The 27,930-nt window shown below is 47.6% G+C and overlaps 2 protein-coding genes across 8 annotated transcripts; one reads left to right on the top strand and one right to left on the bottom strand.

Annotated features, from left to right (window-relative positions):
* Nucleotides 1-35: 35 nt before the first annotated feature.
* GNL1 (G protein nucleolar 1 (putative)) lies at nucleotides 36-27,122 on the top strand. 3 transcript variants are annotated; one of them, XM_003897296.5, is made up of 13 exons: nucleotides 36-206; nucleotides 14,027-15,067; nucleotides 15,483-15,648; nucleotides 16,008-16,144; nucleotides 16,284-16,435; nucleotides 16,553-16,624; nucleotides 17,637-17,844; nucleotides 18,015-18,110; nucleotides 18,539-18,733; nucleotides 23,949-24,127; nucleotides 24,205-24,367; nucleotides 24,643-24,783; nucleotides 25,169-27,122. In XM_003897296.5, exons 2-13 carry the CDS (start codon nucleotides 14,995-14,997, stop codon nucleotides 25,408-25,410), a joined length of 1,824 nt encoding a protein of 607 aa, XP_003897345.1. In that variant the 5' UTR covers nucleotides 36-206; nucleotides 14,027-14,994; the 3' UTR covers nucleotides 25,411-27,122. The 3 variants fall into 3 exon arrangements, with proteins under 3 accessions (XP_003897345.1, XP_031522884.1, XP_021792773.1); XM_031667024.1 differs by lacking the exon at nucleotides 36-206 and having other exon boundaries at nucleotides 13,585-15,067; nucleotides 25,169-25,525; XM_021937081.1 differs by lacking the exons at nucleotides 36-206; nucleotides 25,169-27,122 and adding an exon at nucleotides 24,466-24,524 and having other exon boundaries at nucleotides 14,755-15,067; nucleotides 24,643-24,759.
* PRR3 (proline rich 3) lies at nucleotides 7,386-14,486 on the bottom strand. Of its 5 annotated transcripts, none has more exons than XR_645873.2 (5): nucleotides 13,729-13,882; nucleotides 12,935-12,997; nucleotides 9,609-9,789; nucleotides 8,979-9,269; nucleotides 7,386-8,715 (listed from the first exon to the last, which is right to left on the bottom strand). XR_645873.2 is itself a non-coding variant. In XM_003897297.3 (4 exons), exons 1-4 carry the CDS (start codon nucleotides 13,832-13,834, stop codon nucleotides 8,609-8,611), a joined length of 567 nt encoding a protein of 188 aa, XP_003897346.2. In that variant the 5' UTR covers nucleotides 13,835-14,200; the 3' UTR covers nucleotides 7,386-8,608. The 5 variants fall into 5 exon arrangements, 2 of the variants coding, with proteins under 2 accessions (XP_003897346.2, XP_009202987.2); XR_001901682.2 differs by having other exon boundaries at nucleotides 12,202-12,997; nucleotides 13,729-13,832; XR_001901683.3 differs by lacking the exon at nucleotides 13,729-13,882 and adding an exon at nucleotides 13,310-13,408.
* Nucleotides 27,123-27,930: the final 808 nt, after the last annotated feature.

Below are 27,930 nucleotides of genomic sequence, written 5' to 3'. Positions count from 1 at the left end.
GACGCCGCGAGACTCCAGGAATGACCATAATAATTTCCTACTAGTATGAAGGAGTTGAGGCATACTTTTTTTTTTTTAAGCATATTCTAGTTTCTATCTGTAACTCTCGTTTCTAGCTCTAACTGCCACCGCGATGCCAAAGGCGCCCAAGCAGCAGCCGCCGGAGCCCGAGTGGATCGGGGACGGAGAGAACACGAGCCCATCAGGTGAGGCTGGTAGGCAAGGAAGAGACAAGAGAGGAAGGGAAAGAGAGAGGAGACTGCGCGTGTTTTAGGAGAGGGTCATGGGGCGAGACTGGGTCACGGGCAGAAAAGACAGCGCAGTCCAATGACTAAGGGAGAGGTCTGATCGGTCCAGTGTTGAAATGTGTCACAAAATCCCGAAGTGTACAATTGTAAACAGGGAACTGGAGCCCAACATGCAGAAGTTATGGTGCAGTGGAGCTTCGGTTCATTTTTTTTTCCTTTTTTTTCTGGTAACAGCTTTACTGAGATGTAATTGACATACAATAAACTGTACACAAAATAAAATGGTACCCAAAATAAACTTCAAAGTATACATTTAAATAAGTTTTGACATGCATAAACCCAGTAAACTATCACCACAATCAAGACTTTGGTTCACTTCTAACTCTACCACTTAATACGGGAGCTTGAGTAAGGTGCCCCTGTAGTTCTGTCAGCTCTCAAATCACTACAATCATGCTTTTGTTGCCACCATTGTCTGAATTCACACTTGCCAAAGTCAACAGATCTGGGGCCATCCTACTCACTCTCCCAGCAACATCTGATACACTTGGTCACTCCCTCCCTCCTTCCTTTGTTTTCTTCAGGGACACTACTCTCTACAGGTTTCCTTTGTATCAAATGGGCTTCTCCTGAAGTTTAAATGTTGAAGTGCCTCAGGGCTCAATCTTTGACCCTCTCCTTAATCTAGACTTATCACCTATTACCTCCTGACTTTAAATACCGTCTATAACCAATGAAGATTCCCAAACTTCTCTTGCTGGCCCCTAACTTCTGCCCTGAGCTCCAGGCTCATGAATTCAACTGCTTATGGGACATCTTCTCTGAGATCTTTAATAAATCTCTCTAATACGTACAAAATGGAGCTCTTGTTCTTACCCCTAAAGCCTGTCTCTTCCAGGCTTCCCCATCCAGAAATTGCACCACATGTCATTCAGTTATTTGGGCCAAAACTGAAAGGTCGTCCTCTTTCTCCATTCCTCCTCCCCAATCAATCCATCAGCAAGCTAAGTCTGCCTCATTTTTTCATTCATCTGTTCAACAAATATATTTATTGAGTGTATAGTATGTGCCAGGCACTCTTCTATGCTCTTGGGATACTACTGAATAAAATAAAGATATCTGATTACATTTCTAGCAAGGGAGATGATACTATAGATAAAAGAAAATATAGATCAAGTTTAAAAGTATAAAAAGGACAGATTTTAGCACTAAATGAGGCCTCAGTAAAGTGAAATTCAAGCAAATCATTGAAGAAGATTAGTTTTGGCCACATGGATTTCCAGGAGATGGGCCTTTATCTAGCATAAGAAACAGCTGGAATAAAGCCCTATGGCAGGAGTGTTCTGACATACGTGGGAAACAAACAGGAAGGAGGCAAGTGGGGCTGGAGTGGCATGAGTGAGCCAGAGTTGTGGGAAAGGTGAAAAGAGAAGTAAAGCAGGGTCTGGATTGGGAAAGGTCTTTTAGCTTATCTTAAAGATTTTGGCTTCTTCTGTTGATTTAAATGGAAGTCACTGCAGACTTCTAAGCACAGTGATGTGATCCAACCTACATTTTAAAAGGATGACCTGGGCCGGGTGCGGTGGCTCATGCCTGTACTCCCAGCACTTTGGGAGGCTGAGGCAGGCGGATCACGAGTTCAGGAGATCGAGACCATCCTGGCTAACATGGTGAAACCCCGTCTCTACTAAAAATACAAAAAATTTAGCCGGGCGTGGTGGCGGGTGCCTGTAGTCCCAGCTACTGGGGAGGCTGAGGCAGGAGATTGGTGTGAACCCGGGAGGCAGGGCTTGCAGTGAGCCGAGATCGCGCCACTACACTCCAGCCTGGGCAACAGAGGGAGACTCCGTCTCAAAAAAATAAATAAATAAAAATATATAAAATAAATAAAAGGATGACCTGGCCAGGTGCAGTGGCTCACACCTGTAATGCCAGTACTTTGGGAGGCTGAGGCGGGAGAATTGCCTGAGCCCAGGGGTTTGTGACCAACTTAGGCAACATAGTGAGACCCCTGGTCTGTATATAATACAATTTTTTAATATTTATTTTACTTTTTGAGACGGAGTCTTGCTCTGTCGCCCAGGCTGGAGTGCAGTGGCGTGATTTCGGCCCACTGCAACCTCTGCCTCCTGGGTTCAAGCAATTCTGCTGCCTCAGTCTCCTGAGTAGCTGGAATTACAAGTGTGCACCACCACGCCTGGCTACTTTTTGTATTTTTAGTAGAGACGGGGTTTCACCATGTTTGTCAGGCTGGTCTCGGACTCCTGACCTCGTGATCCACCTGCCTTGGCCTCCCAAAGTGTTGGGATTAGAGGCGTGAGCCACCGTGCCCAGCCTATACAATTTTTTAAGTTGTTAAAAAATAAATAAATAAAAAGGATGACTCTGGAGGCTGTGCTGAGAATAACCTGGGCGGGGGGCGGGAGGGGGCGAGCAGCAGAGAATGGGCAGAAATGACAGAAGCAGGGAGATCTATTAGGAGGTGATGGTGACTCAGACTAGAGTGACAGCAGTGGAGGTGTGAAAGGGCTGGTTTCTAATATATTTTGGAAAAGAGCCAACAAGTTTTGTTAATGGATTGGAGGTCATGTTTGACAAATAGAATTAAGGATGACTCCAATGTTTCTGGCCTGAGTTAACTAGAAAGTTGCAATTGCCATCAACTGAGAGTAAAACATAACCCAAATTTGACCACTTCTCTCCACCTCTACCCTGACCAAGCCATCGTCTCTTCTCCCTGGACCACTGCACTGGCCTCCTAACTGGTCTGCCTGCTGTCATTCTCATTCTCTAGTCTATCCTTCACATCTACAGTCGGAGGTAGTTTTTATATGTAAATCCATGGGCTGATCACAGTGACTCACACCTGTAATCCCAGCACTTTGGGAGGCTGAGGCGGGCAGATCAAAAGGTCAGGAGTTCGAGACCAGGCTGGTCAACATGGTGAAACCCTGTCTCTACTAAAAATACAAAAATTAGCCAGGCGTGGTGGTGGGTGCCTGCAGTCCCAGCTACTTGGGAGGCTGAGGCAGGAGAATCACTGGAACCTGGGAGGTGGAGGTTGCAGTGAGCCAAGATCACACCACTGCACTCCAGCCTGGGTGACACAGTGAGACTCCATCTCAAAAAAAAAAAAAAAAAAAAAAAATCCATTTGTTCAAAGTATAAAAGTATTAAAAAAAGCATAAAATCCAGAATAAAATCCAAATGCTTTACCATAGCTTATGGGGCTCTGTACAATATGCCCTCTGTTAAACATCTTGATCCCATCTCCCACAGTCTAGCCACACTGGGCTTTTTTTTTTTTTTTGAGCCGGGATCTTGGTCTGTCATTCAAGCTGGAGTGTAGTGGTATAATCATAGCTCACTGCAGCCTCAAAGGATCCTCCCACCTCAGCCTCCAACTAGCTAGGACTACAGGCACATGCCACCAGGCCTGGGTACTTTTTAAACATTTTTGCAGAGACAGGGTCTCACCATGTTGCCCAGACTGGTCTCGAACTTCTGGGCTCAAGTAGTGCTCCTGCCTCAGCCTCCCAAAGTGCTGGGATTGCAGGCATGAGCCACCACGTCTGGCCTGGCCTTCTGTTTTTACTTCAAACACCCCAAAGTCATTCCTGCATCAAGGCCTTTGCCTTTGCTGTTCCCTGTGTCTGGAATGCACTTTCTCCATGTGTTCATATGGTTTGTTCCCTCGTTTAATTTTCTCTCTCTGTGTTACCTCCTCAAAGCAGCTCTCTCTTTGTATCTACCTGTTCTCTTCCCCCTGTCACTCTCTAACCTCTTTTTTCATTTTATTTTCATTTGGAGCACTTACTATTACTTAAAATTATACTACCTATGTATATTGTCTATCACCCTCAAAGCAATATGTAAGCTCCATATGGGCAAGGATTTTGTCCTTTTTATTGATGTATCTCCAGCTCCTAAAACAGTGCTTGCTCTACACTAGGCACTAAAGTGTTCATTGAAAGTATGCGAAGCTTGGCCAGGTACAGTGGCTCATGCCTATATTCCCAGCACTTTGGGAGGCCGAAGCAGGTAGATCATCTAAGGTCAGGAGTTCGAGACCAGCCTGGCCAATATGGTGAAACCCCATCTCTACTAAAATACAAAAAATTAGCTGGGTGTGGTGGTGGGCACTGTAATTCCAGCTATTTGGGAGGCTGAGGCAGGAGAATCGCTTGAATGACCCGCCCCCGCCAAAAAAAAAAAAAGAAAGTATATGAAGCTTAAGTAAGACAGTGTCTATAAAGAGCTTAGCAGGGTACCTGGCACTGAGCAAGCAGCCAGATGATGCCATACTCTAAGATCTCTCCCTGCCTCTCTGTCATCTCTCCTTAGTCTCCTTGTCTGGCTTATCCTTGTCCTTCTTCACTTAGCCATTCAATGTCAGAGTTCCTCAAGGCTAAGTTCTGGGCCCTTCATCTACAGATTCCTCAGAGAGGTCTATCCTAGCCACCATGTCTTTTTTTTTTTGGAGATGGAGTCTCCCTCTGTCACCCAGGGTAGAGTGCAATGGTGCGATCTCGGCTAACTGCAACCTCTGCTTCCTGGGTTCAAGTCATTCTCCTGCCTCAGCCTCCCAAGTAGCTGGGATTATAGACCATCACCATGCCCAGCTAATTGTTGTATTTTAGTAGAGACAGGATTTCACCATGTTGGCCAGGCTGGTCTCAAACTCCTGACCTCAGGTGATCTACCCGCCTCAGCCTCCCAGAGTGCTGGGATTACAGGCATAAGCCACTGCGCCCAGCCACCATGTCTTGAGTAGCTCCCCAACTACTGTTTCTATTCAGTACCCCATTTATTTCCTTCATATGATTCATCTCAACCTGTAATTATATGTTTGTTTACTTTTAAGAAAAACAGTCCCTGAGAATTGGGAATTGGCCTGACAATAACTAGCAGGCTTTGGTGTTGCTGGGAGCTGGCCTGTTGCCCATAGTTAGGCCCTGGTACTCTTGTTGAACATAAACTATCTCACAGAAAATCAGTGTCAAACAAGGTCATTCTGTGTTTGTGATGAAGTTAGACAAACTTCAAAATCTTGTCTAAGCACAAAAACACCAAACAGTTCCCTGTCAGCTAAAATGTATTGGCTTTTTTACCTTACAGCTTTAGTCATATTTCATTTCTCCCTCCTTCTAGATAAGATTAAGAAGTAGTCATAGAACAATTTTCTGCTTTTTTTTTTTTTGTGACAGAGTCTTGCTCTGTCACCCAGGCTGGAGTGCAGTGGCCGGATCTCAGCTCACTGCAAGCTCCACCTCCCGGGTTTGCGCCATTCTCCTGCCTCAGCCTCCCGAGTAGCTGGGACCACAGGCGCCTGCCACCTCGCCTGGCTAGTTTTTTTGTAGTTTTGAGTAGAGATGGGGTTTCACCGGGTTAGCCAGGATGGTCTCGATCTCCTGACCTTGTGATCCGCCTGTCTCGGCCTCCCAAAGTGCTGGGATTACAGGCTTGAGCCATCACACCTGGCCTTTTCTGCTTCTTTTGAAATCACCAAACACAAACCCTAACCCTGTCATTCCTAGCCCTCTTTTAGGGAGATAACCTCTGTAGAATTAATAAACTCAGCTTAAATGCTTGCCCATAAGTTGAGGAGCTGTAAGTTAACTTTTAAGAAGTTTCTTCTGGCTGGGCGCAGTGGCTTATACCTGTAATCCCAGCACTTTGGGAGGCCGAGGTGGGCAGATCACAAGGTCAGGAGATAGAGACCATCCTGGCTAACATGGTGAAACCCCGTATCTACTAAAAACACGAAAAATTAGTCAAGCATGGTGGCAGGCACCTGTAGTCCCAGCTACTCGGGAGGCTGAGGCAGAATAGCGTGAACCTGGGAGGCGGAGCTTGCAGTGAGCCGAGATTGTGCCACTGCACTCCAGGCTGGGCGACAGGAGACTCTGTCTCAAAAAAAAAAAAAAAAGGAAGTTTCTTCCCAGACAACGGGTGTTCTTGGCTCTTCCTCCATCCTGAGGCTTTGAACATGGATGAGGAAGCCAGAGCTTCACTTTGGACTGTGAATAGAAGTTTGTGGTTGTGAATCTAACAGTTGGGGGTTGACGTTCCGAATACTCAGGGACCTTGTAATGGTGGCATTGTCACATATCTTGGATTGTTGATTGTCTACCTCTTGACCTGTGAGAGAAATAAACTTCTATCTTAAGACTTCTTTTTAAATGGCAGTTACATAAGCCAGAACTACCTGGAGAAATCTGATACTTTTGTTTTGACCTGTAATTTTCAAATGTCTACTTTTCTCCAACTCTACTACCCAAGTCTATGTCATCATCATGGCTCACTTGTACTACTGAAATAGCCAGTAGCTTTCTAACTTCCAGGTCCAAGGTGGGCCCTCTTCATACAAGCTGATTTTTTTGAAAAGCCCGCCTAAGCCATGATACTCCCGTCTAAAATTCTTCAAAGGCTTCTGTTCTAAGAAAAGAGCCAAATCCTCATGTTCTCCAAGGCCCTAAGTGGTCTAACTCCTCTTTCTTCTGCATCATCTCCCACTGTCCCTAGGTTTCTTAGCTCCTTTTCCCCTAGGTCTTTTAGCTAAGACCTTTGCCTTGACTCCCCTTTCCCACCCCACCTCCTGTTTATCCTTTGGAGCTTGTCTCAGTTGCATCTCCTTCCCTGACTCCCTTTATTACACAACTCCGCTTCACTCTGTCTTCTTCCCAGCACTTTTGGCAGGTTTAACTTTACATGCTATTTGTGGTTATGAGAAACCTGTCTTCCTTGTACATTTTAAATCCATTGGCTTTGGCTGTCAGTTATCTCTAGTGCTTAGTATATATTGCCTGGCCCACAGGCACTCTGCAAATTGCTGCTGAAAGACTCCTTCATCATTACCACTCCATAAACACAAACTCTGCCAAGTAAAGTATTTAAAAATAACTCCACAGACACCTGGCCTTTCCTTTTTCTTACAAAACTTTGCCCTTGAACATAAGGCAGCTTGGTCTGGTTGATGCCTACAGGCCAATGGAACCTCCATTGGTTTTTTCAGCCTGGAAGAACCTTAAGCTTTGTCATTCCCCATCACTAGTGTGTATGAACTAAAGAATGAGCTGACTCCACCAGGTAAGAACAGCTTCATCTATACCTCCAGAGATGACTAGAACACAGGGATTAAAGAAAATGCTGGTTTCCACTGCATTTATTACTAATATAAAAAAATGTTAAAAAGAAAAAAAAAAAACCACCTCATTCTCAGTTCTCCAACAACTCTCATCCCTCCCTCTTGCCAATACAACTCCTGACCTGTTTCCTCAGGGCCAGTTCAAAACTGAACCTGTTCACTGCTGTTTTCACAGAAAACAACCAGTGCCAGGGATGTAGGGGAAGAGGGTTGGAAGAAGGCGACAGTACTGTCCAGGTTCCACCCAAAGATAGGCAAGGTGGAGATTCACAGAATTCAAATGAAAGGACTGGTGGCCTCACAATGACATAGTCTAAGTAAAATGGGCTGGAAGGGATCTAGGTAGGATAAAGCCATTGGAGGCTTTATAAGACATCTCATGGGCCTGTGTCAGACCCAGAGTAACCAACAGGAGAAGAATGGGGAGGGCCAGGGAGGCAGTCTGATGGAAAGTTCACAATTCTTCCATGTTGGGAAGTGGGAAAGTCCAGAGGGCGTCAAGCGCCTCACTCGTTTTGGCAGGAAAACTTATTCTAGTGCTGGGAAGTCACAAAAATGCCACAGACACTGAGAGAGGCTACAAGGGGATGCACAGTTTCACAAAGCACGGTGATCATAGACCACGGCGGTGGGGATCATGCTACTGACAGAGGAACTACGAAATCCAAAAGCAGGGAGAGTGGCCTTTTAGGAAGTAACTCTGCACCAGTCACCCAAACTTGACCCCAGGTTAGACAACCTGGCTGAGTTTCACAAGCAGCTGACAACATTGGGGGTAGGGAATGTCACATAAAAAGGACTTAAAACAAGCAGCTAAAAGAAGGGAATGGTAGGAAACCGCTCCAGGGCTCTCAGGAATTGAGGGCAGTACTGGGGAACAGGTGGACAGATGCACAAGAAACAGCACCAAAGAGGTTTCCTGTTCAGCAGTCATTTGATGATGGGAAAGAAGATCCAGGAGGCAACTTAAGGGAGCAAAGATGGGTCCCAAAGGCAAGTCTCTAAAGGCTGGATCAGAAGAAAGCGCATACACCGCGCACCAGTGACGCAACACAACTCTGGACCCCAAACTGGGGAGGTGGTGGATGGGGTGGGTGTGTCACTGACTGAGGGTGTTGGAAGAGCCTCACAGTAGCCATTACAGGGCTACAGAGAAATACATGGCCGCTAGGTCACAGAGAGCTCCTTCCAGCCTGGATGGGAAGGCACAGTCTCACAGAGGAGGTCCATTGACGCCTGGATGGTAGAAGGCACAGAGGTCCTCATATCGACAGTGACCCTTTTTGGCAAAATGTCGGCAGACAGGGCGGTCGGATTTGTCTGTGAACAAGTGAAAATTAAAGTTAAAAATTTGAGCAACAAAGAAAACAAATATGATGAAAAGCAGAGACAGAAGGAGAACTGATTTTCTACCCCCCTACCATTTCCAGGTATTTTGGAATGGTAGTTTTTCTCCTGGGAGAAATAACATTCAGGTCTACTTCTGCTTCAAAAGCAAAAAGGAAAGCCCAAAGAAGATCATGAATGATCTTCTGAAAATTAGGTCACTCTGGGAGTAATGGGCGTAACAAAATGGACCTCACCTTCCATAACCTGGGGGTCATCCTTGGGCGGGCAGGTATTCTTGATAAGAGACCAGCTTTTGAGCCTTCGAGGGTTTCTCTGTTCTTTGTGAAAGCTTCCCCTGGTGGGACCCCCATGACCTGGCCCCGGAAAAGGAGGTTCAACATTGACTCCCCACCAACCACGACCATATGGGCTAGACCTGGGGCCAAGGCCTCTCCGAATTGGGCCTCTACCCCAAGGAGGAGGTGGGAGACTCAGCAGTGGTGGAATCAGTGGTCCCCTTGATCCTGGAGGACCTCTGTGAAGAGCTGGAGAGAGAGAGAGAGACAGAGAGAGAAAGAAAGACACAGAAAGGTGACCAATGGGCAGCTGAATCCTGATAGGCCCTGATTTAAAAAATTTTTTTTATTGAAGAACAGCAGTTTTAAAGACACACCAGTTTTAAGTGCACAACCCAATTATCACAAAGTAGACACACTTGAGTTTCCACCACCAGGTGAAGAGATAAAGCCTTATTAGCACCTCAAAAGATCCTCCCCTTGTGCCCCTTTTCCCATTACCCACCCTCCTCCCCAAAGGTAACCACTATCCTGACACCATAGGTTAGTTTTTGCCTGTTTTTGAACTTCACAAAAATGGAATCATACAGTCTGCATTCTTTTATGTCTGGCTCCTTTCGCTCAACATCATGTTTGTGAGATTCATCCAGGTTGCCTGTAGCAGTAGTTCATTCATTTTCGTTGCAGTGTAGTCCCATTGCATGCATACACAACAACTTATTTATCCATTCTACTGATGATGGACATGTGGGTGGTATCCAGTTTGGGGCTATAACGAGAAATGCCACTATAAACATTTTTATACATGTTGTTACACATACGTATGCATTTCTGTTGAGTATATACATAGTAGAGGTATTGCTGGGTTATAAAGTATATGTTATGCTCAAGTTTCACACATAATGCCAAATTTTTTTTCAAAGTGGTTATAGCAATTTGCACTCCCACCAGTAGTTGTCCTATAGCCTTGACAACACTTAGAATTGTTAGATTTTTAAATTTTGCCATTCTGGTGAGTGTGAAAAGTGGTGGTTATTTTGTTTGGTTATTATTATTTATTTAATGAGAGATTGGGTCTTGCCACAGTGCCCAGGCTGGTCTTGAACTCTTGGGCTCAAGTGATCCTCCCACCTTGGTCTCCTAAAGTGCTGGGATTACAGGCATGAGTCATCATGCCTCGTTTTGTTTGCTTTTTATTGTGGTAAAAAACACATAAAATTTACCATTTTAACTATTTTTAAGTGTACAGTTCAGTAGTGTTATGTATATTCATATTGTTGTGAAACAGATCTCCAAGTTTTTGTTCGTTTGTTTTTTGAGATGGAGTTTCGCTCTGTCGCCCGGGCTGGAGTGCAGTGGCGCGATCTCGGCTCACTGCCACCTCCAGCTTCTGGGTTCAAGCGATTCTCCTGCCTCAGCCTCCTGAGTAGCTGGGATTACAGGTGCCCACCACCACACCTGGCTAATTTTTGTATTTTCAGTAGAGATAGGGTTTCACCATGTTGGCCAGGCTGGTCTCGAATTCCTGATCTCATGATCCACCTGCCTTGGCCTCCCAAAGTGCTGGGATTACAGGCGTAAGCCACCATGCCCGATCTCCAAAAGTTTCTTATCTTGCAAAACTGAAACTCTGTACCCATTAAACAAAACTCCCCTTTTCTGTCTTCCTTCCCCCACCATCTAGTAACGACCATTCTACTGTTTCTTTGAATTTGACTTTATTTTTATTTTTTGTTTTGACAATCTCACTCTGTCATTCAGGCTGGAGTGCAGTGGTGCAATCTCGACTCACTACAACCTCTGCCTCCCAGGTTCAAGCAATTCTCATGCCTGAGCTACCTGAGTAGTTGGGATTACAGGTATGCACCACCATGCCCAGCTAGTTTTTCTATTTTTAGTAGAGATGGGGTTTCGCCATTTTGGCCAGGCTGTTCTCGAACTCCTGACCTCAAGTGATCCACCTGCCTTGGCCTCCCAGTGTGCTGGGATTACAGGTGTGAAGCACCACACCTGGCCCCTGAATTTGACTTTAGACACCTCAGATAAGCAGAATCATACACTATGTCTTTACTGAACATAAAGTCCTCAAAGTTCATCCATGTTGTAGTATGTGACAGCATTTTCTTCCTTTTAAGGCTGAATAATATTCCATTGTATGTACACGCCACATTTTGTTTATTCTTCCATCAGTGGACATGTGGGTTGCTTCCACCTCTTTGTTATTGTGAATACTGCTGCTATGAACATGAGTCTGCAAATATGTCAAGACCCTGCTTTCCATTTTATTTATTTATTTTTTTTGCTATATACCTGGAAGCAGGAGTTCTGGGGTAGTTCTATTTTTAATTTTTTTTGTCATACATATATATTTTTAATTGCTTAAGAGGAATCTCTTCATATTGTTTTATATAGTAGTTTCACCATTTTATAATCCCAGCAGCAGTACACAAGAGTTCTAATTTCAAAGTGGTATATTTTTATCTTGCATTTACTTGACGATTAATGATATTGAGTACTTGTTGATTTAGACTTTTAGTTCATTTAGAGCTCCATTTTAATAAGGTGTCTTTTTTTTTTTTTTTTTTTGGTCGATTTTTCAAATGGCTTGTCTGGAAGAATCCTTTATATATTATAGATACAGGATCTTTATTAGTTATATTTGTTGCAAATATCTTCTATTGTATAGCTTCCTGTTAATTTCTTAATGGCGTTATTTGGCAAGTTTATATTTTCTTTTCTTTCTTTTTTTTTTTTTTTTTTGAGACAGTCTCACTCTGTCACCCAGGCTAGAGTGCAGTGGTGCGATCTCGGCTAACTGCAACCTCCGCCTCCAGGTTCAAGCGATTCTCCTGCCTCAGCCTCCTGAGTAGCTGGGATTACAGGCGCACACCACCACATCCGGCTAATTTTTGTATTTTTTAGTAGAGATAGGGGTTTCACTATGTTGGTCAGTCTAGTCTTGAACTCCTGACCTTGTGATTCGCCCGCCTCGGCCTCCCAAAGTGCTGGGATTACAGGTGTGAGCCACTGCACCTGGCCACAAATTTATATTTTCTAACGGAGTTCAATTTATCAATCTTTCCTTTATGGTTAGTGTGTATACCTACATTTCTTGTCTGTTTAAGAACTCTTAGCTACTCTTAGAAAATACATTTACTTTCTAGAATAATTATTCTCTTACCTTTTATACTTAGATCTACAGTCCATTATACAATATGATTATGACTACAAGGTGAAATTCCATTTTTTAACATGAATATCCAATTGATCCAATATCATTTATTGAAAAGACCAACTTTCCAGTTCCATCTTCATCATAAATGAAGTGTCCACACATGTATGGGCCTGTTATTGGACTCTTCGGGACATAAGTCCTGTTGACTTATGTCTATCATTGTGTCCAAACCGCATCGTTGTAACTACTGTAGCTTTATAGTAAGTCTTTTTTCCTTCTTGTTTTTATAGACAGGATCTCACTATGTTGCCCAAGTGGCCTCAAAAACTCCTGGGCTCAAAGGATCCTCCTACCTCAGCCTCCTGAGTAGCTGGGACCACAGGCATATGCCACCATGCCCAGCTTACAAATCTTGATATTCATAGTACGCCCTCCCACTTCAAGATTGTTTTGACAGTCTCTCACCTTGGTATTTTGCATTTCCCTATAATACTGTGTATTTCCACAAAAACATTATGGGTGTTCTGACTTGGAATGCATGAAGTCTATACATCAATTTGGGAAGAAGTGACATTTTTACAACATTGAGTTTTTCAGTCAGCAAATATACAACTTCTCTCCATTCATTTAGGGATGGAATCCCTGATCTTTTGATTTTTAAGTCCTTCCTGGGTTTTATCCCCTCCCTTGCTGTCTTATCCGCGACCTAATACAAGGATCAGGGCCCCTTCCTCCTCACCTGACTTAGGGTCGCCAGGTTTTCCATTGGCCATGGGGGGAGGGCCCAGAAGGCTGGGTGGTCCTAAGAGCAGACATGAAAATATGGTCATCAGAATGGATTAAAGGACTGATGATTCTGTTCTTAGGCGTTTTTCTTGTATTACTCATTTCTTAATTCAACCAGTAAAGTCAGGTATATTTTCAGCAGTCTTAGGAGTTCTCACCCCATCTATCTGCTCTTTTTTCTGCAAAGCTGTTTCAGGGTTTGCAAAAAGTAGATATTCAATCAAAGGCGATAATGCAGGAAAAGATACTGACAACTTTTTCTTTTCCTCACCGTACCGTCGCTATCCAAAACAACCTAAGTGTCTCCAGACATAAAACAATCCCTCACCTTAACTGCTGGCCAGTCAGTTCTCTTCTCCTTTCACTCGGCCAGAGGACTAGTTTAGAGAAAGCGGCACCTGTACCTTTTCAGTCAAAATCCGGATACAAACTGTCAACCCAGTCATCGCAATCTGCAACATCTCTACTGCCCCTTTCCCCTACTGTTCTGCGGCTGCGCAAAAGAGCTCTTTACTCTCTCCACCCCCGCCTTCTCCAGAAAGGTTTGGGGCCGTATTGAGGTTGACGGTTCCAGTAAGAGAACTCCTGGTTCAAGGCTCCATTTGGGACAGCCCTGCTGCCATCCCTACCCAGCGCGTGCGCCCTTCCTCCTTCCGTTAGAGCCCCTTCCTTCGCAGCTTATTAGCCCCTAGCCCTTCGCCCGGACGGGCTTGACAGGCATGTGCACATCCCTCCCTGACCCCTCACCGATGGGACTCCCATCCTCCACATCTCCAGTCTCTTCCCGCTCGGGCAGTGGGGGTTGCTGCTGTGTCGGTGGCTGGTGCTGATTCTGCTTCTTTCGTTTCGGCATCGTGGCTGCGGCAATGGCTGCAGCGGGATTTGGAGGGTAGTGAGGAAGGGGCACGCGGGGATTCTGTTTCCGCTTCCGGGGGGTCGGTGGGCAGCAATGCCGAAGCTCCCACCATTCCACTTCCGGAAGGTTGCAGAGAACATCTGTGGCGGCCGCATTCTGGAGTAAACTGCCTCTCTCCGTCTCTGCCAGGCATGGCGGCAACCTCACACCTTCCCTTTGCTGCGTTTCTATAAATGCTTTGAAAAAATTCCGCTCTTCTTCCCTCGCTGGAAAACACCACAACCAGCTCCTCAGAGTGTGTCACAGAGTCAACAGGCTCTCGGGCCAGAAGGCCTGAGAAGAGGACTGTCGCACCGTAAGATCGCCACATCCGGTCCTCGGTTACTATGGTAACAGCTGCAGGCACAACTTTGTGCCCTTTGACCTCCCTCCAAGAGCCCTTGTCCCGCCTGGGTTTCGCTTCTCGCCCGCTTTTGCACTTCTGATCTGTAAACCTGCTCCTTATCATCGTTCCCACAAGGAATTTGGGTCCCAGCAGGTCGGCAGCCAGGACTCTTCAGACCGCCGCCCTCCCCTAAAGACCTCTGACCGTGCCCCCGGTGTAGCCCAGCAACCTGGCTTCATTCCCGGGACGCACAGTCTCGGCTTTCCACTAAGGTCAAGCCCGGGGGTTGGGAGTGTAGCCTCAGCGTGTCCACTCCTCCTCTACCCTAGGTAATAGGCCCCGCCCTCCGCTCCGCCGCCCCCTCCAGGTGAGTGGTAGCTTCTCCCGGGAGCGCAAGGTAGTGATGACACGCGCTCCCCCCTCCTCCGAACGCGAGTTGGTAGCGTCCGTGACGGAGTTAGCCTGGTCCTCCCACGCGCGCCTCCTTCCTTGCCGCCGGGGTGCTCTCTCGGTGCCACTGGCTCTCACGTGCCAGTAGCCCACCCCGCATCATCCTTTCGCCTCGCTCCTGGAGGGAAGTGACTGTGTATCTCCCCTGTCCGCCTTCCATCGCCGCCGCGGCGGCAATTCGGTCGGGCCCGCCCGCTGACGTCACCTGCTAGCTCCGCCTCCTCTAGGGTCCCGGGCCCCTGCGGCGGGGACTGCCCCGGGGGGCAGTCAGTTGAGGCGGCAGGAGCTCGGCGGAGGGCGGGCCAGGTGACTGGTCCGGGCCATGCCGAGGAAGAAGCCCTTCAGCGTGAAGCAGAAGAAGAAGCAGTTGCAGGACAAACGGGAGCGGAAGAGAGGTCAGTGCGGGAGCTGGAGGAGGAGGCGGGGCTCGGGCTTCCGCACAGCTGGAAGGAGGGGTGTGCCCGCTGCACCTCTGGGGGTCGTGGGAGGGGGTCGTGGGACCGCGCCAACCCTCGCAGCCTATCGCGGAGGGGATCTCCCACCCCACCCCCCCACATCTGGAAGGGGTGGGGAAGGATGGAGAGTTGGGGGAGGGGAATCCCTCCAGCTCGCACGGGGCGCCGTCCCTACTGCTCCCTGGAGGAGTGATTCCCCCCCACGCACATCCGGGAGGGTCCCGAATAGGGTGGTTGGGAGGACAGAGCGTCGGAAGAAGTTGAGTGGGATGAAGAAGAGTCAGACCGGTGGGGGAGAGGGTCTTACGGCCCCTGAGAGCTGGCCAGCACTGGCGTCACCGGCCCCTCCCCGCAGGGCTTCAAGATGGGCTGCGCTCCAGTTCCAACAGCCGCAGCGGGAGCCGGGAGCGGCGAGAGGAACAGACAGACACCTCGGACGGGGAGTCTGTGACCCATCATATCCGCAGGCTTAACCAGCAGCCTTCTCAGGGGCTGGGTCCACGAGGCTACGACCCAAATCGGTGAGGGTGGGAGGGGGCGCTGTTCCCGGCTTTCCCGCCTACCCGGAAGTCAGAGCTTTGGGGGAAAGTGGGCTGCTGCTGGTGAAGACGGTGGGCCTGCGATGCCACAGTTCTCCGCTAGCCCCTCGGCTCCCCAGTGCGGGCCACAATCTTGCTTTCCAGAGGGGCTGGAGAGAGTTGGGCTTTTAGAAGGAGGAGGCTGAGTATTGCCTGAAAGAAGGACTTGGGGGAAGGCTGACTTGAGAGAGGAGACTTGAACGACCAGAGAATGCTTTGCGAAGTTGATTGTCCAAGAGGGGAGAAAATAGGAGTTTGTGGCCACAGGATTGCGCTGGATGTCTCGGTCCCTGTTCCCTTAGATACCGACTGCATTTTGAGAGAGACAGCAGAGAGGAGGTAGAGAGGAGAAAGAGAGCAGCCCGGGAGCAAGTTCTACAGCCGGTCAGTGCTGAGGTGTTGGAGCTGGACATCCGGGAGGTCTATCAGCCTGGCTCAGGTGAGTGAGGGCAAGACAAGTATTGGGCTGGGGAAGGAGTTTGGAAAGGTAAGAGCCTAGTGTGAGGATGGAGGGGTCTGGGATGTACTCTTGAATCCTGAAAATTCCCTCACACTTGGACTTTTTCCTGATTTCCCAGTTCTGGACTTTCCTCGACGTCCTCCTTGGAGCTATGAGATGTCCAAGGAGCAACTAATGAGCCAAGAGGAACGGAGCTTCCAAGAGTATCTTGGGAAGATTCATGGGGCTTACTCCTCTGAGAAACTCAGCTACTTTGAGCACAATCTGGAGGTGACAGTGTACTCTAGGGACAGGAGTGGGGCATAGTGACCAATGGTCAAATTGGCTTGGGATCAGGCTTGAGAGGGACTCTGTGTTCAGGTTCTCTTCCTGATCTTGTCTTTTTAGACATGGAGGCAGCTGTGGCGGGTGTTAGAGATGTCTGACATCGTCCTGCTTATCACTGATATCCGACATCCAGTGAGTACTAGGAATAAAGGTGGGCAAGGAGGAGGAGGGAGAAAGGTTTTTCAGGGGCAAAGGTCAGAGGCAAGAGTTGGGAGACAGAGAGTTATCTATTTTCCTGTCTTTCTGATCTCTGCCTAGTGCTGATGTCTGCAGTTAGGAACTCAGTTTTTTATTCTCTCTTATAGCCTGTCACTCCTCCCTTGGCCAGCTCACTCTCCTCTTCAAAACAGCCATGTCCTATCCTTTAACTCATCACAGTTAGACCAACAGAAAATCCAAGTGTGGAGCTCCAGGGATTCTATGAATGCAATTGGGGGCTTCCTCCTGCCCAGCCCGAAGATGCCCTTTCTTCCTTATCTCATTTCTCTAGTACTGCCGCATCAATTGCTACAGAACCCACCTGGAATCGTAGAGTAGTAGTTAAGGCTGTAGACTGCTGCTGGACTGCCCTGTATGAATCCTAGCTCTGCAACTTCACTCTTGTCCTCCAGTGGGAGAAAGGGAGGTCTGTGAGGACCGTTTAGGTTGGAGGTCCTTAACAATGTGTACACACACACATGTACTGACACATACATCATGTGCACATCAATATACACAGGCATGTTTGCACACATGTTCACAGTCACATCGTTAACACACGAACATGCACACGAGTGCATGTACTTGCATGTATACACACTTATATAGTTGTGCGCACACAAAAGCAGACTAATTGTTACCCTAACACCCATCCCTATTTCCGATCCCAGCCTTTACCTCAGTGTGCTAAGTGACGCTGTTTCCTTGTCTTGTTTTGGGTTCATTTCCATCTCTAATCATGACCTATAGGAAGCCCCCTGAGACTCAGAAATACTAACCCCTGTTTTGTCTTCCTTTTTCAGTTTGGCTGGTTTATAGTTTTTAGCCCAGAATCTGCTACCACCAGGGCCTTGTCTCTGAGCTATGCCTGCTAAGTGGGGAGCTGGAGGCAGAGAACTCTGGGTTGACCTTTCACTGCTCCATCTTCTTATCAACCCTGTCCTAGGTTGTGAATTTCCCGCCAGCACTTTATGAGTATGTGACTGGAGAACTTGGGCTGGCCCTGGTGCTGGTTTTGAACAAGGTGGATCTGGCCCCGCCAGCTCTTGTGGTTGCCTGGAAGCATTATTTCCATCAACACTATCCCCAGCTCCATGTCGTCCTTTTCACCTCTTTCCCTCGGGACCCCCGCACCCCACAGGACCCTAGTAGTGGTGAGTGGGCAATGAGAGAGGGCAGCTTGGGAGAGGTGAGTTGGCAGGGGACAAAGGGGAGAACAGAGAGGCTTGTTGACAAGGGGGCACCTGGTCTTGGGCCTAAGGGTGGTGGGAGAGATGAGAGGCCTAAGCCCGTGTGCCATTCCTTTTGTGCCTTCTGATCTCAGTCTTGAAGAAGAGTCGGAGGCGGGGGAGAGGATGGACTCGGGCCCTGGGGCCAGAGCAGTTGCTGAGAGCCTGTGAAGCCATCACTGTGGGGAAAGGTATGTGGCCCTTAGAGGAGGGCTGTAGGAGGACATGGGGAAGACCCAAGACGCAGAATCATTTTGCTCACCTTTCCTGAAGCCACCCGCTGTATGGTGGAGATGTGCAAGAAGCCGGGGAAGGGACAGAATAAGGAGCAGACTGACCTGGTGGGACGAGAGGCAGCAAGTAGTCGGGAGCCTCAGTGGCTTGCTGCCTTTAGCCTTCCTAGTACTTTTCAGAAGCTCAGAGAGATGTGCATGATTCCAGGGAGGGTGGGATCAAGTGACTTTTGGGAGATTCTCTGACCTGCTCTTGTTCAGGTTGGCACTGTACACCTCCAGAGGGTGCCAGTTACATAATCTGTGCAGGCTGCAAGGCACAGTATGTGCCATCATACACAGCAGCCCTGGGGAGGACCTCTTTAATCTTCTCCTTCTTTGAGCAGTGGACTTGAGCAGCTGGCGGGAGAAGATTGCTCGGGATGTAGCGGGGGCCACCTGGGGTAATGGCTCCGGGGAGGAGGAGGAAGAGGACGATGGCCCAGCAGTCTTGGTGGAGCAGCAGACTGATTCAGCAATGGAGCCAACTGGCCCAACCCGAGAGCGCTACAAGGATGGGGTGGTGACCATCGGCTGTGTGGGTAAGGAAGTGGCAGCTTGTGCGTGGTGGCCTCCAAGGAGGTACAGAGTTTTCATATTTGGAAAAGAGAGAGGGTGATCACGTTTCATTAGGCCCCAGGGTGTCTGAGGGGTGATCTCTGCCAGTGGTGGTGGGCAAGGCAGAAGAAGCATCTGCTGCAGTGGAGGGATCATTGACAGCCTGGGTTAAATTCAGCCTCTTCTCAGCTGTGAGGTCTTGAGCAAGTGATTTTGCTACTCTGAGTCTTAGTTACTTGGACTTTTTTTAAAAAAGGCCATTGATACCTGATTAAAAGAATGGATGTGGGCCATTTGTGAGAGCTCATGCCTATAGTCCCAGTGCTTTGGGAGGCTGAGGTGAGAGGATTGCTTGAGACCAGGAGCTCAAGACCAGTCTGGGCAATATAGTGAAACCCCATCTTTACAAAAGATAAAAAAAATATAGCCAAGTGTGGTGGTGTGTGCCTGTAGTCCATGTTACTTCAGGGGCTGAGGCAGGAGGATCACTTAGCCCAGGAGTTCAAGGCTGCAGTGAGCTGTGATTGTGCCACTGCACTCCAGCCTGGCTGACAGAGTGAGACCCTGTCTTTAAAAAGAATGGATGTGAGGAATGACGGGAATAGTGTTGAGAGAGCCTAAGAATATCTGACAAATAGTGATAACAGTAATAATTATCATTGTTAAAACTTAGTGTTTATATGGTGCTTACTATGTAACAGGCACTGTTTTAAGTGGTTTATATAAACTATTTGAATTGTAGTAATTAGTGTGTAGTACAGTGATCATCAAATCGTAGTAGGAGCTCAGCAAGTATTAGTTTTCTTCTAGGTTTTAACCCTTTAAGTTTGTTGCCAAGGAGAATCTCCTCTTAAGGGCTTTGTCTCAGCTCACAGTGGAGGAAAAAGGAATGTATCATTAGGACCCAGGGCCTGTCTTCATTTAGGGTAGGAGAGGTAAGAAGAGACCTTGGACAAGTTGTGGTATCTGAGGTGATATTGGAACCAAATTAGGCCCAACCCAGAAAAAATTAGGGAATGTGGAGTAGGTAGTTGGACTCCTTGGAAGTGCCCTGACTTATCTCTTAGTGTCCTTTTTGTCTTTGGAAGAACCTGCCTCATTGCTCCTCTTTCCAGTCATTTCATCTGGCTGTCCCTTCCCTGACTTTTGATCCTAGGCTTCCCCTCACAAGGAGCCTCTGTTCCCTCTCTTAGCAGGCTCTGCTTTAGCTGGTCTCTATTCCAGGTGGTGTGAGAGGGAGTTTGCTGTGGCACAGGCACCTCTGAGTTTGGATTTCCTTCCAGCTCTCATTCATTTACCCATTCAACAAATATGTACTGAACGCTTACCAGGTGCCAGATATTCTAGGGATGGGACATACTGCTGTGAAAATGGCAGAAAGGTCTGTATATTCATGGAGCTTATTTTCTTGTCAGTAAATAGGTTTTGTGATCCGAAATCATGTAGGGGCAGTGAAGGCAATAAAGCAACGAAAGGGGATAGAGAGTGACTGAAAGGAGAGGTGCTCAGGGAAAACCTCCCTGAGGAGAGAACTGGTTGATGAGATGAAGTGAGCCATTCAGAACTGTGGGGAAAGGGTCTTGAGGAAGGAATGGGCTTGGAGATTCTAGGACCAGCAAGAGTGCCTGGAAGATTGAAGTATGGGAGCCAGGATAGAGTATTGGGAATGAGGTCAGCAAGATCGCCAGGGCCCACATCATGTAGAGCCCTGAGGCTGTGACAGCCATTTTGGATTTTATTCCAAGTCTCATGAGAAGCCAAGGGTAGCTTCTGAACAGCAGAATGATAGATTTGATTTTGTTTCTTAAAAGTATACCTCCTGAGTAGAGAATAAATGATGGGAGGTGGGCAAGAAAGGGAGCAGAGAGAGCAGTTGAGGCTATTTCAGTAATCTAGGAGAGAAATAAGAGTTGCTTAGAGTAGGATGCTGGAGGTGGTGAGACAGGGCCAGAAGCATGATATATTTTGAAGGTAGAGAAAATGAGATTGCTAATGGTTTGCAGTTGGCACATGAAGGAAAGTGAGGATAAAGAAGGACTTCCATGTTTTTGTCTTGAGCAACTGGAAATACTGAGATGGGAAGACTAGGGGAGAAGCAGATTTGAAGGCTTTGGGGAGGAGAGGGGAATCAGAAATTAAATTTCAGATTCTTTTTAAATGTCCCTAGTGGAGATGTTGAATAGGCAGTGGGCAAGTAGTCAGCAGCTTAGGGGAGAGAAGAGGATAGAAATTTGAGTTTGGGAAAGATTTAAATTTGGGGAGCCATTGATGGATATATATGGTATTTAAAGCCATGGAATTAGGCTGGGCACAGTGGCTCACGCCTATAATCCCAGCCCTTTAGGAGGCGGAGGCAGGTGAATCACCTGAGGCCAAGCATTTGAGACCAGCCTGGCCAACATGGTGAAACCCTGTCTCTACCAAAAAATACAAAAAATTAACCGTGCGTGGTGGTGCATGCCTGTAGTCCCAGCTACTCAGGAGGGTGAGACAGGATAATCGCTTGAATCCTGGAGGCGGAGGTTACAGTGAGCCAAGATCATGCCACTGCACTCCACCTTGGGCAACAGAGCGAGACTTTGTCTCAAAAAAAAAAAAGCCACGGAATTGGATGAGATGTAGGAGAGAAAGGAAATAGGTGGAGAAGAGGAGGTCAAGGATTGAGCCTTAGGACAAGCCAGCATTTAGCTGGGCAAAGGAGAGTGAGGAGGAGGAAAACCAAGGGAGTGTCCCAGAAGTCAAATGAAGAAGGTGTTTGAAGAGGAAAGGAGGGATCAGCTGTGTCAACTGTTGCTGACAGGCCAAGCGAGAGAACAGAGACCTGCTCAGCGGGCTTGGCAATGTGAAAATCCATAGTTTCAGTGGGGTGGAGAAGCCAAATTGGAGTAGGACCATGAGAGAAGGTGCAACAACTTCACATAAAGTTATGTGAAAGGAGCCTGACACAGTAGCATCCATACCGCACAATTTCAGTTGTATCAAGTTTGAAAGCTGCAAAATTAAGCTGCGTTGTTGAGAGATACACAGGTCATAAACTAAAGAGAAATGTAAGGAGTGGATTCTCTTAAAAGGATAAAGCTCACATGTGTAGAGGGAGAGGATTATGATCAAGAAGGATGAATGGAGGCCGGGTACGGTGGCTCATGCCTGTAATCCCAGCACTTTGGGAGGCTGAGGCAGGCGGATTGCTTGAGGTCAGGAGTTTGAGACCAGCCTGGCCAACATGGCAAAACCCTACCTCTACTAAAAATACAAAAATTTAGCTGGGCGTGGAGCCGTACGCCTGTGGTCTCAGCTACTTAGGAGGTTGAGGCATGAGAATCGCTTGAACCTGGGAGGATGAGGTTACCATAAGCCAACACTGCACCGCTGCACTCCAGCCTGGGCAAGGGAGTGAGACTCTGTCTCAAAAACAAAAGCAAAAACAAAAAAAGGAAAGATGGAACGTGTTGTTACACACTGGGTGGTGTCGGGTTCATCAGGCTGCACATGTATGTATGTTCTGTGCTTTTTTTTTTTTTTTTTTTGAGATGGAGTCTTGCTCTGTCACCCAGGCTGGAGTGCAGTGGCCGGATCTCAGCTCACTGCAAGCTCCGCCTCCCGGGTATACGCCATTCTCCTGCCTCAGCCTCCCGAGTAGCTGGGACTACAGGCGCCCGCCACCTCGCTTGGCTAGTTTTTTTGTGTGTTTTTTAGTAGAGAAGGGGTTTCACCGTGTTAGCCAGGATGGTCTCAATCTCCTGACCTCGTGATCCCCCCGTCTCAGCCTCCCAAAGTGCTGGGATTACAGGCTTGAGCCACTGCGCCCAGCCTTCTGTGCATTTTTGTGTATGTTATAGTTTACAGTTACAAAGAAGATAGCAGGAAGAAGTGGTGGAAAGTAGCTAAGTCTTTTAAGGAGTTTTCCTGCAAAGCGGACAGAGAAATGGGTCTGGTGGTGGTCGTCAAAGGAGAACTTTTTTCTCCCTCCTTCCCTCTCTCCCTCCTAGATACTTCCATGTGTTGTAAAGATTGAGCACAGTGGTACATCTTTTCTTAGCCACAGTCAGCTCCCCAGGAGCAGTGCTGAATGGGCAGAACTGGATTTTATAGGGTTGGGATTTTTGCCAGGTGAGTAAGATAGAGGGGAGAGGTGGGACCAGGGAGTTCCAGGTTTCTGAACAGGCCTGACTGAGGAGCTGGATCATGAAATCTGAGTCAAGTAAGAAGAAAATTGAGGACACGAGTTGGATATTGCATAGTGTTACTGTGTTAAGGTCAGGGGTCAAAGACTTACTGGAATGGAGGAACCAGAGTAAGTGAGCTGGAAAGATGAGTTGTCAGGGCAGAGAGGGTTGCTTGGAATTGAGGCTTTGGAGCTGTGAAGTGACAAGATGCAGGTATTACCACGGGAATGGGCAGCTGAGGTGGGGTAAATGAGATGCTCTGTGGAAGGGAGATAAAGGCACTAAAGTCAGCCAGAAATACAAAAACTGGTAGTGGTTTTGAGCAGAGTGGCAGTGAGTCCCAAGGCTTCCAGTTTCCTCCCTGGACAAGTCATCGTAATTATTATTATTTTTTTCAAGATAAGAGTTTCCCTCTTGTCGCCCAGGCTAGAGTACAATGGTGCAATCTCGGCTCACTGCAACCTCCGCCTCCTGGGTTCAAGTGGTTCTCCTGCCGCAGCCTCCCAAGTAGCTGCGATTACAAGTGCCCACCAGCACACTCAGCTAATTTTTGTATTTTTAGTAGAGATGGGATTTCACCATGTTGGCCAGGCTGGTCTTGAACTCCTGACCTCAGGTGATCCACCCACCTTGGCTTCCCAGAGTGCTGGGATTACAAGCGTGAGCCACTGTGCCAGGCCAAGTCATGGTAATTATGAGATGTGGATCACTGGTACTGGGTACTTACTGTACTGCAGGCACTGACCCACACAAGTTGTATTGGTTATCTCATTTAATCCTGACCACCCTAAGGTAGGGAGGTGTCTGCGCTGTAAAATGAAGAAGCAGAGGCTCAGAAAGTTGCCCTGACATCACAAAGCTGGTAAGTGGAAGGGCCAGGATTTAACCCTGCGAGCCCAGAGCATGATTTGTATTCTGCAATACCATTTCCTTAATTTCTGAGCCTTAGTTCCCCTTTTACCTATAGGTATAGCACCAAGTCCCACCACAGAGTAAAAACCTGTTAAACATTAAATTTCCTTGCCTTCCTCAGGTTTCCCTAATGTGGGAAAGTCCTCGCTGATCAATGGGCTGGTGGGGCGGAAAGTCGTGAGTGTCTCCAGAACCCCAGGCCATACCCGATACTTTCAGACCTACTTTCTTACTCCCTCCGTGAAGCTCTGTGACTGCCCGGGCCTCATCTTCCCATCTCTTCTGCCTAGGCAGTTGCAGGTATGAGGGGGAGGGTGGGTAAGGGAAAGAGAGAAGGTGGGACATTGAGGAAGGTACTGAGTGCTCATTTCCCTCAGGTTCTGGCAGGGATCTACCCCATCGCCCAGATCCAGGAGCCCTATACTGCTGTGGGCTACCTGGCCTCCCGAATTCCCGTGCAGGCCCTGCTCCACTTGCGCCACCCAGAGGCTGAGGACCCCTCAGCGGAACACCCCTGGTGTGCCTGGGACATCTGTGAAGGTGAGTTCCATGTGCCTGGCTTCACCCCACCTGGTTTCAGCTGCTCTTCCTTACCTGCCTCGCCTTTTACCCTTCCCTGTCTCCTTTCCTCTCCTCAGAGATTCTGCCATTGATGAAGCTGCTGTCCACTCACCCCTAGATTTTTGTTGCATAGCCAGTAAGATCTCTGGCCTGGAATGTTTTGGGGAAAACTGGAAGGACTGTGTTATGGGAGTGGGAATATAACTGGTATCTGGTTAATGCCTTCTCTTTCCATTATTCTTTTCTCCCTCCAGCCTGGGCAGAGAAACGTGGTTACAAGACAGCCAAGGCGGCTCGGAATGATGTGTACAGAGCAGCCAACAGTCTCTTGCGGCTGGCAGTGGACGGCCGCCTCAGCCTGTGTTTTCATCCCCCAGGCTACAGTGAACAGAAAGGTCAGAGCCCAGATATTCTTCCCTAGCCCCCTGCCATGGTATAGGTAAAAGGGTGTGGGCTTTGTGGCCAGAGAGCAAGAGGGTCAAACCTGGATTCTGTACCTGTTGGCTAGCTCTGTAACTTAACATCTGAGACGTTTTCTGATCTGCAAACTGAGGGTAATAATTGACCCTTAGCTTGGTGATTGTAACTATTGAAGTTGATGTGCACAAAGCTTCTGTTCAGCAATCTACACATAGGAAGTTGAATGAATGGATGAATGAATGAATGCCAGCAGCTATAAAGATTATTGTTATTCCTAGTCTTTGCCTCTTCCCCATCTTTCTCTGGCTTTAGTTCCTTGCTCAAAACTCTCCTCCATTTTTTCTTGTTTTGGTTCCCCAGGCACCTGGGAGTCCCATCCAGAGACCACGGAGCTGGTGGTTTTGCAGGGCAGGGTGGGGCCAGCAGGTGACGAGGAGGAGGAGGAAGAGGAAGAGCTGAGCAGCTCCTGTGAGGAGGAGGGAGAGGAGGACCGGGATGCGGATGAGGAGGGAGAAGGGGATGAGGACACCCCAACCTCAGCTCCAGGGTCCAGTTTGGCTGGCCGAAACCCTTATGCCCTGCTGGGTGAGGATGAGTGCTGAGTTCCTCGCCCAGTGCCATCTTCCCACCCAATGTCTTTGCTTTTGGACTGACCTGGGGGTATCTCCCCTCTGCCACCCCAATTGTGAATAAAGATTGTTTGCTTTGTAGCCCCTTCCCCAGATGAACTGAGGTGAGAGCGGCTGTTCCAGGCTAACAGCTGTGGGAGGCTTCTCTCCTCTTCTCCCTTCTTTGTTCATGCATTCTCTTTGCAAGGGAAAGTTCTCTTAGGAGTTTGTTTAGTAGGTTCTCAGTCTCTGAAACCTGCTTCCTGTACCCACTCTCCCACTCTGCACTTTAGGAATCCCATTATCTACATGGGGAGGGGAGGTCTAAATCCAGCTCCCTTTTGGAGTTTGTGCCATTCTCCAATTTGAGCAGCAGCCCTGTGCGCCCCCTGCTGCCAGACCTAGTCATTCCAGGAGCTTCTGGGAGAAGCAACAGTAAGAGAGGAAGTGTCCCAAGCTGATGTCTCTAAATGAGATTTTTACAGGAATTGTTCAAATTCAGCAAATATTTATTGAGGGTCTATTGTGTGTCTTGACCTGTGCTGAGCACCAAGTATATAAGGATGTACCACTGAAGCCTGGCCATGATCAAAACCCCACCTTCAGGCACCCAAGTTTTTGGATTAAGAAGGGTGAATGATGTTCTGCAAATCTTGGGGGCTCATGCAGTATAATTCTAGGTCTTCATGTTGATATAAATTTTTAGTTAAGGCAAAACGCTTGTGAAAATGTCGATTTAATGTGTACGAGTAGAGTTTTAATTGTGAACAACTAGCGTGCACATTTATGATTTGAGCAGAACAGCCCTTTAAGTACAGTGTTAAGTTTCATTATTTAAAAGCCTGGCAGCTGCGAGTATATGAGGTACATAGGGGTGGGCACAGAACCAGCCTCCTGAATTCCATTTACTCTGGTTTGGAGGTGGAACAAAGATGACCCAGTGCAGGGTCAGAGCTAGAACCTAGCAGGTGGCCAGAATCATTTTAGGGTTTCACCTCAGCATTGCAGCAGAGATCAACTCTCTCGTGAGTCAGGGCACCTTAGGCTTTGCTGTATATCCCTTTGTTAAGCCAGCAACTAGACTCCTAGATTTAATTCTTTAATTCTTTTCGAAATGGAAGAATGAGCTTTGTTTTACTGACTGCCAGTGTTGTCTATATTGGATGATAGCAAAAAGTGTAGTTTGACAGGTTGACCACAAGATGGAGGAGTGAAAAGTACTAGACTCCTTTTTGCTCTAAAGCAGATCCTTTCAGGATCTGAGTCACTGGCAGTTTCTCCAATGTGAGCAGACAGACCCTGTTAACCAAGGAGCAAAGGAAAGTATATTTAAAGAGGCTGAGGTGTTTGGCCACATATTCCTTTATGTTCATCTCCATTGGTCTCAGTGAGGACATAACCCCTGGAATTCACTCCAGTGCAAAGTTTAAATACTACCAGCATGATATGTACTTGAAGGTTTCCCAAAATGTGCTAGACAAGAAAGAGAAAAGGTCCCAGCTGAGAGAAAAATCCACCTGTCTCCCATCTGGGGCTCTGTAGCCTCACTGATAGAAAAGGAAAAGGGGCCCAAGCTAAGCTTACTTTGAGGGTTCATGATGTTCAGAGGTGCTCAGGGGACTTCTGTGCTTGTCCTCTGGTGAGGACATTGGATTCATTTCCTCAAAATGTGGAGAGAAAGGAGAAAAATCAGAATTCTATTTGTACCTCTGCTGCTTGTGCTGTTTGCTTGTCTTTATCTTTTTCCACCTCAAGGGTTTCATCAGGGCATTTGGGAGAGTCTGGGGTGGGGATGAAGAGTTGATTGGGAGCTGAGGAGGGGGGTTTTTTATGCTGAAGACCTGGCAGGAGGCGACTTCTGACACTCCCACAGGGCTAGACTGTAAAACCTCTTACCAGTGACTTGCTGACTCTGTAGGATAATAGCAACAGGAAAAGAACTGAGGGGCCTGCAGATCAGGATGAATAGGGTCCCAACACCAGTGCTGAGGCTGAGGTTAGAACTGACTACAAAGACACGGGAAACCAAGGGCCCAGTCTCCCCTCCACGCTGAAATACCCTTGTCCTCGCACCCTCTTGTCTGGGTCACATCTGCTATGTGAATACTTGATTATGGAGGTCTGGGGCTCTGGTGGCTTCCATAGCTGGCTAGTTTCTTGATGGAGAGAAATCAGGGCTTCTCTCATCCATGCTGGAATCTCACTTAGATGTCAACTTCCAAGTTTCCCTTTTTCCAGATGGGATTCTAGTCCTGGTTCTGGAACAGGGTAGCTGTGTGTGGTCCAGGATGGTTCAGTTATATGGGCCTTTGTTCACTTATTATAATCATTGATACAGTCAACAAAAATTGATTGAAAACAATATATGCCAGACATTTGTCCCTGAGTTCTGGGACAATAACCAAAATTGAATAAGGCAGTATCCTACCCTCAAGGAATAGAAGGTAGGAATAGAATGATAATAATAATAATACAATAGCTCTATAGCAGTATGTAAACTATAAAAGCATTATG

Source organism: Papio anubis, chromosome 6, assembly GCF_008728515.1.
Source record: "Papio anubis isolate 15944 chromosome 6, Panubis1.0, whole genome shotgun sequence".
Lineage (NCBI taxonomy): Eukaryota > Metazoa > Chordata > Mammalia > Primates > Cercopithecidae > Papio > Papio anubis.
The sequence above is the reverse complement of the archived record's forward strand: the minus strand, read 5'-3'. Positions and strand labels throughout refer to the sequence as shown.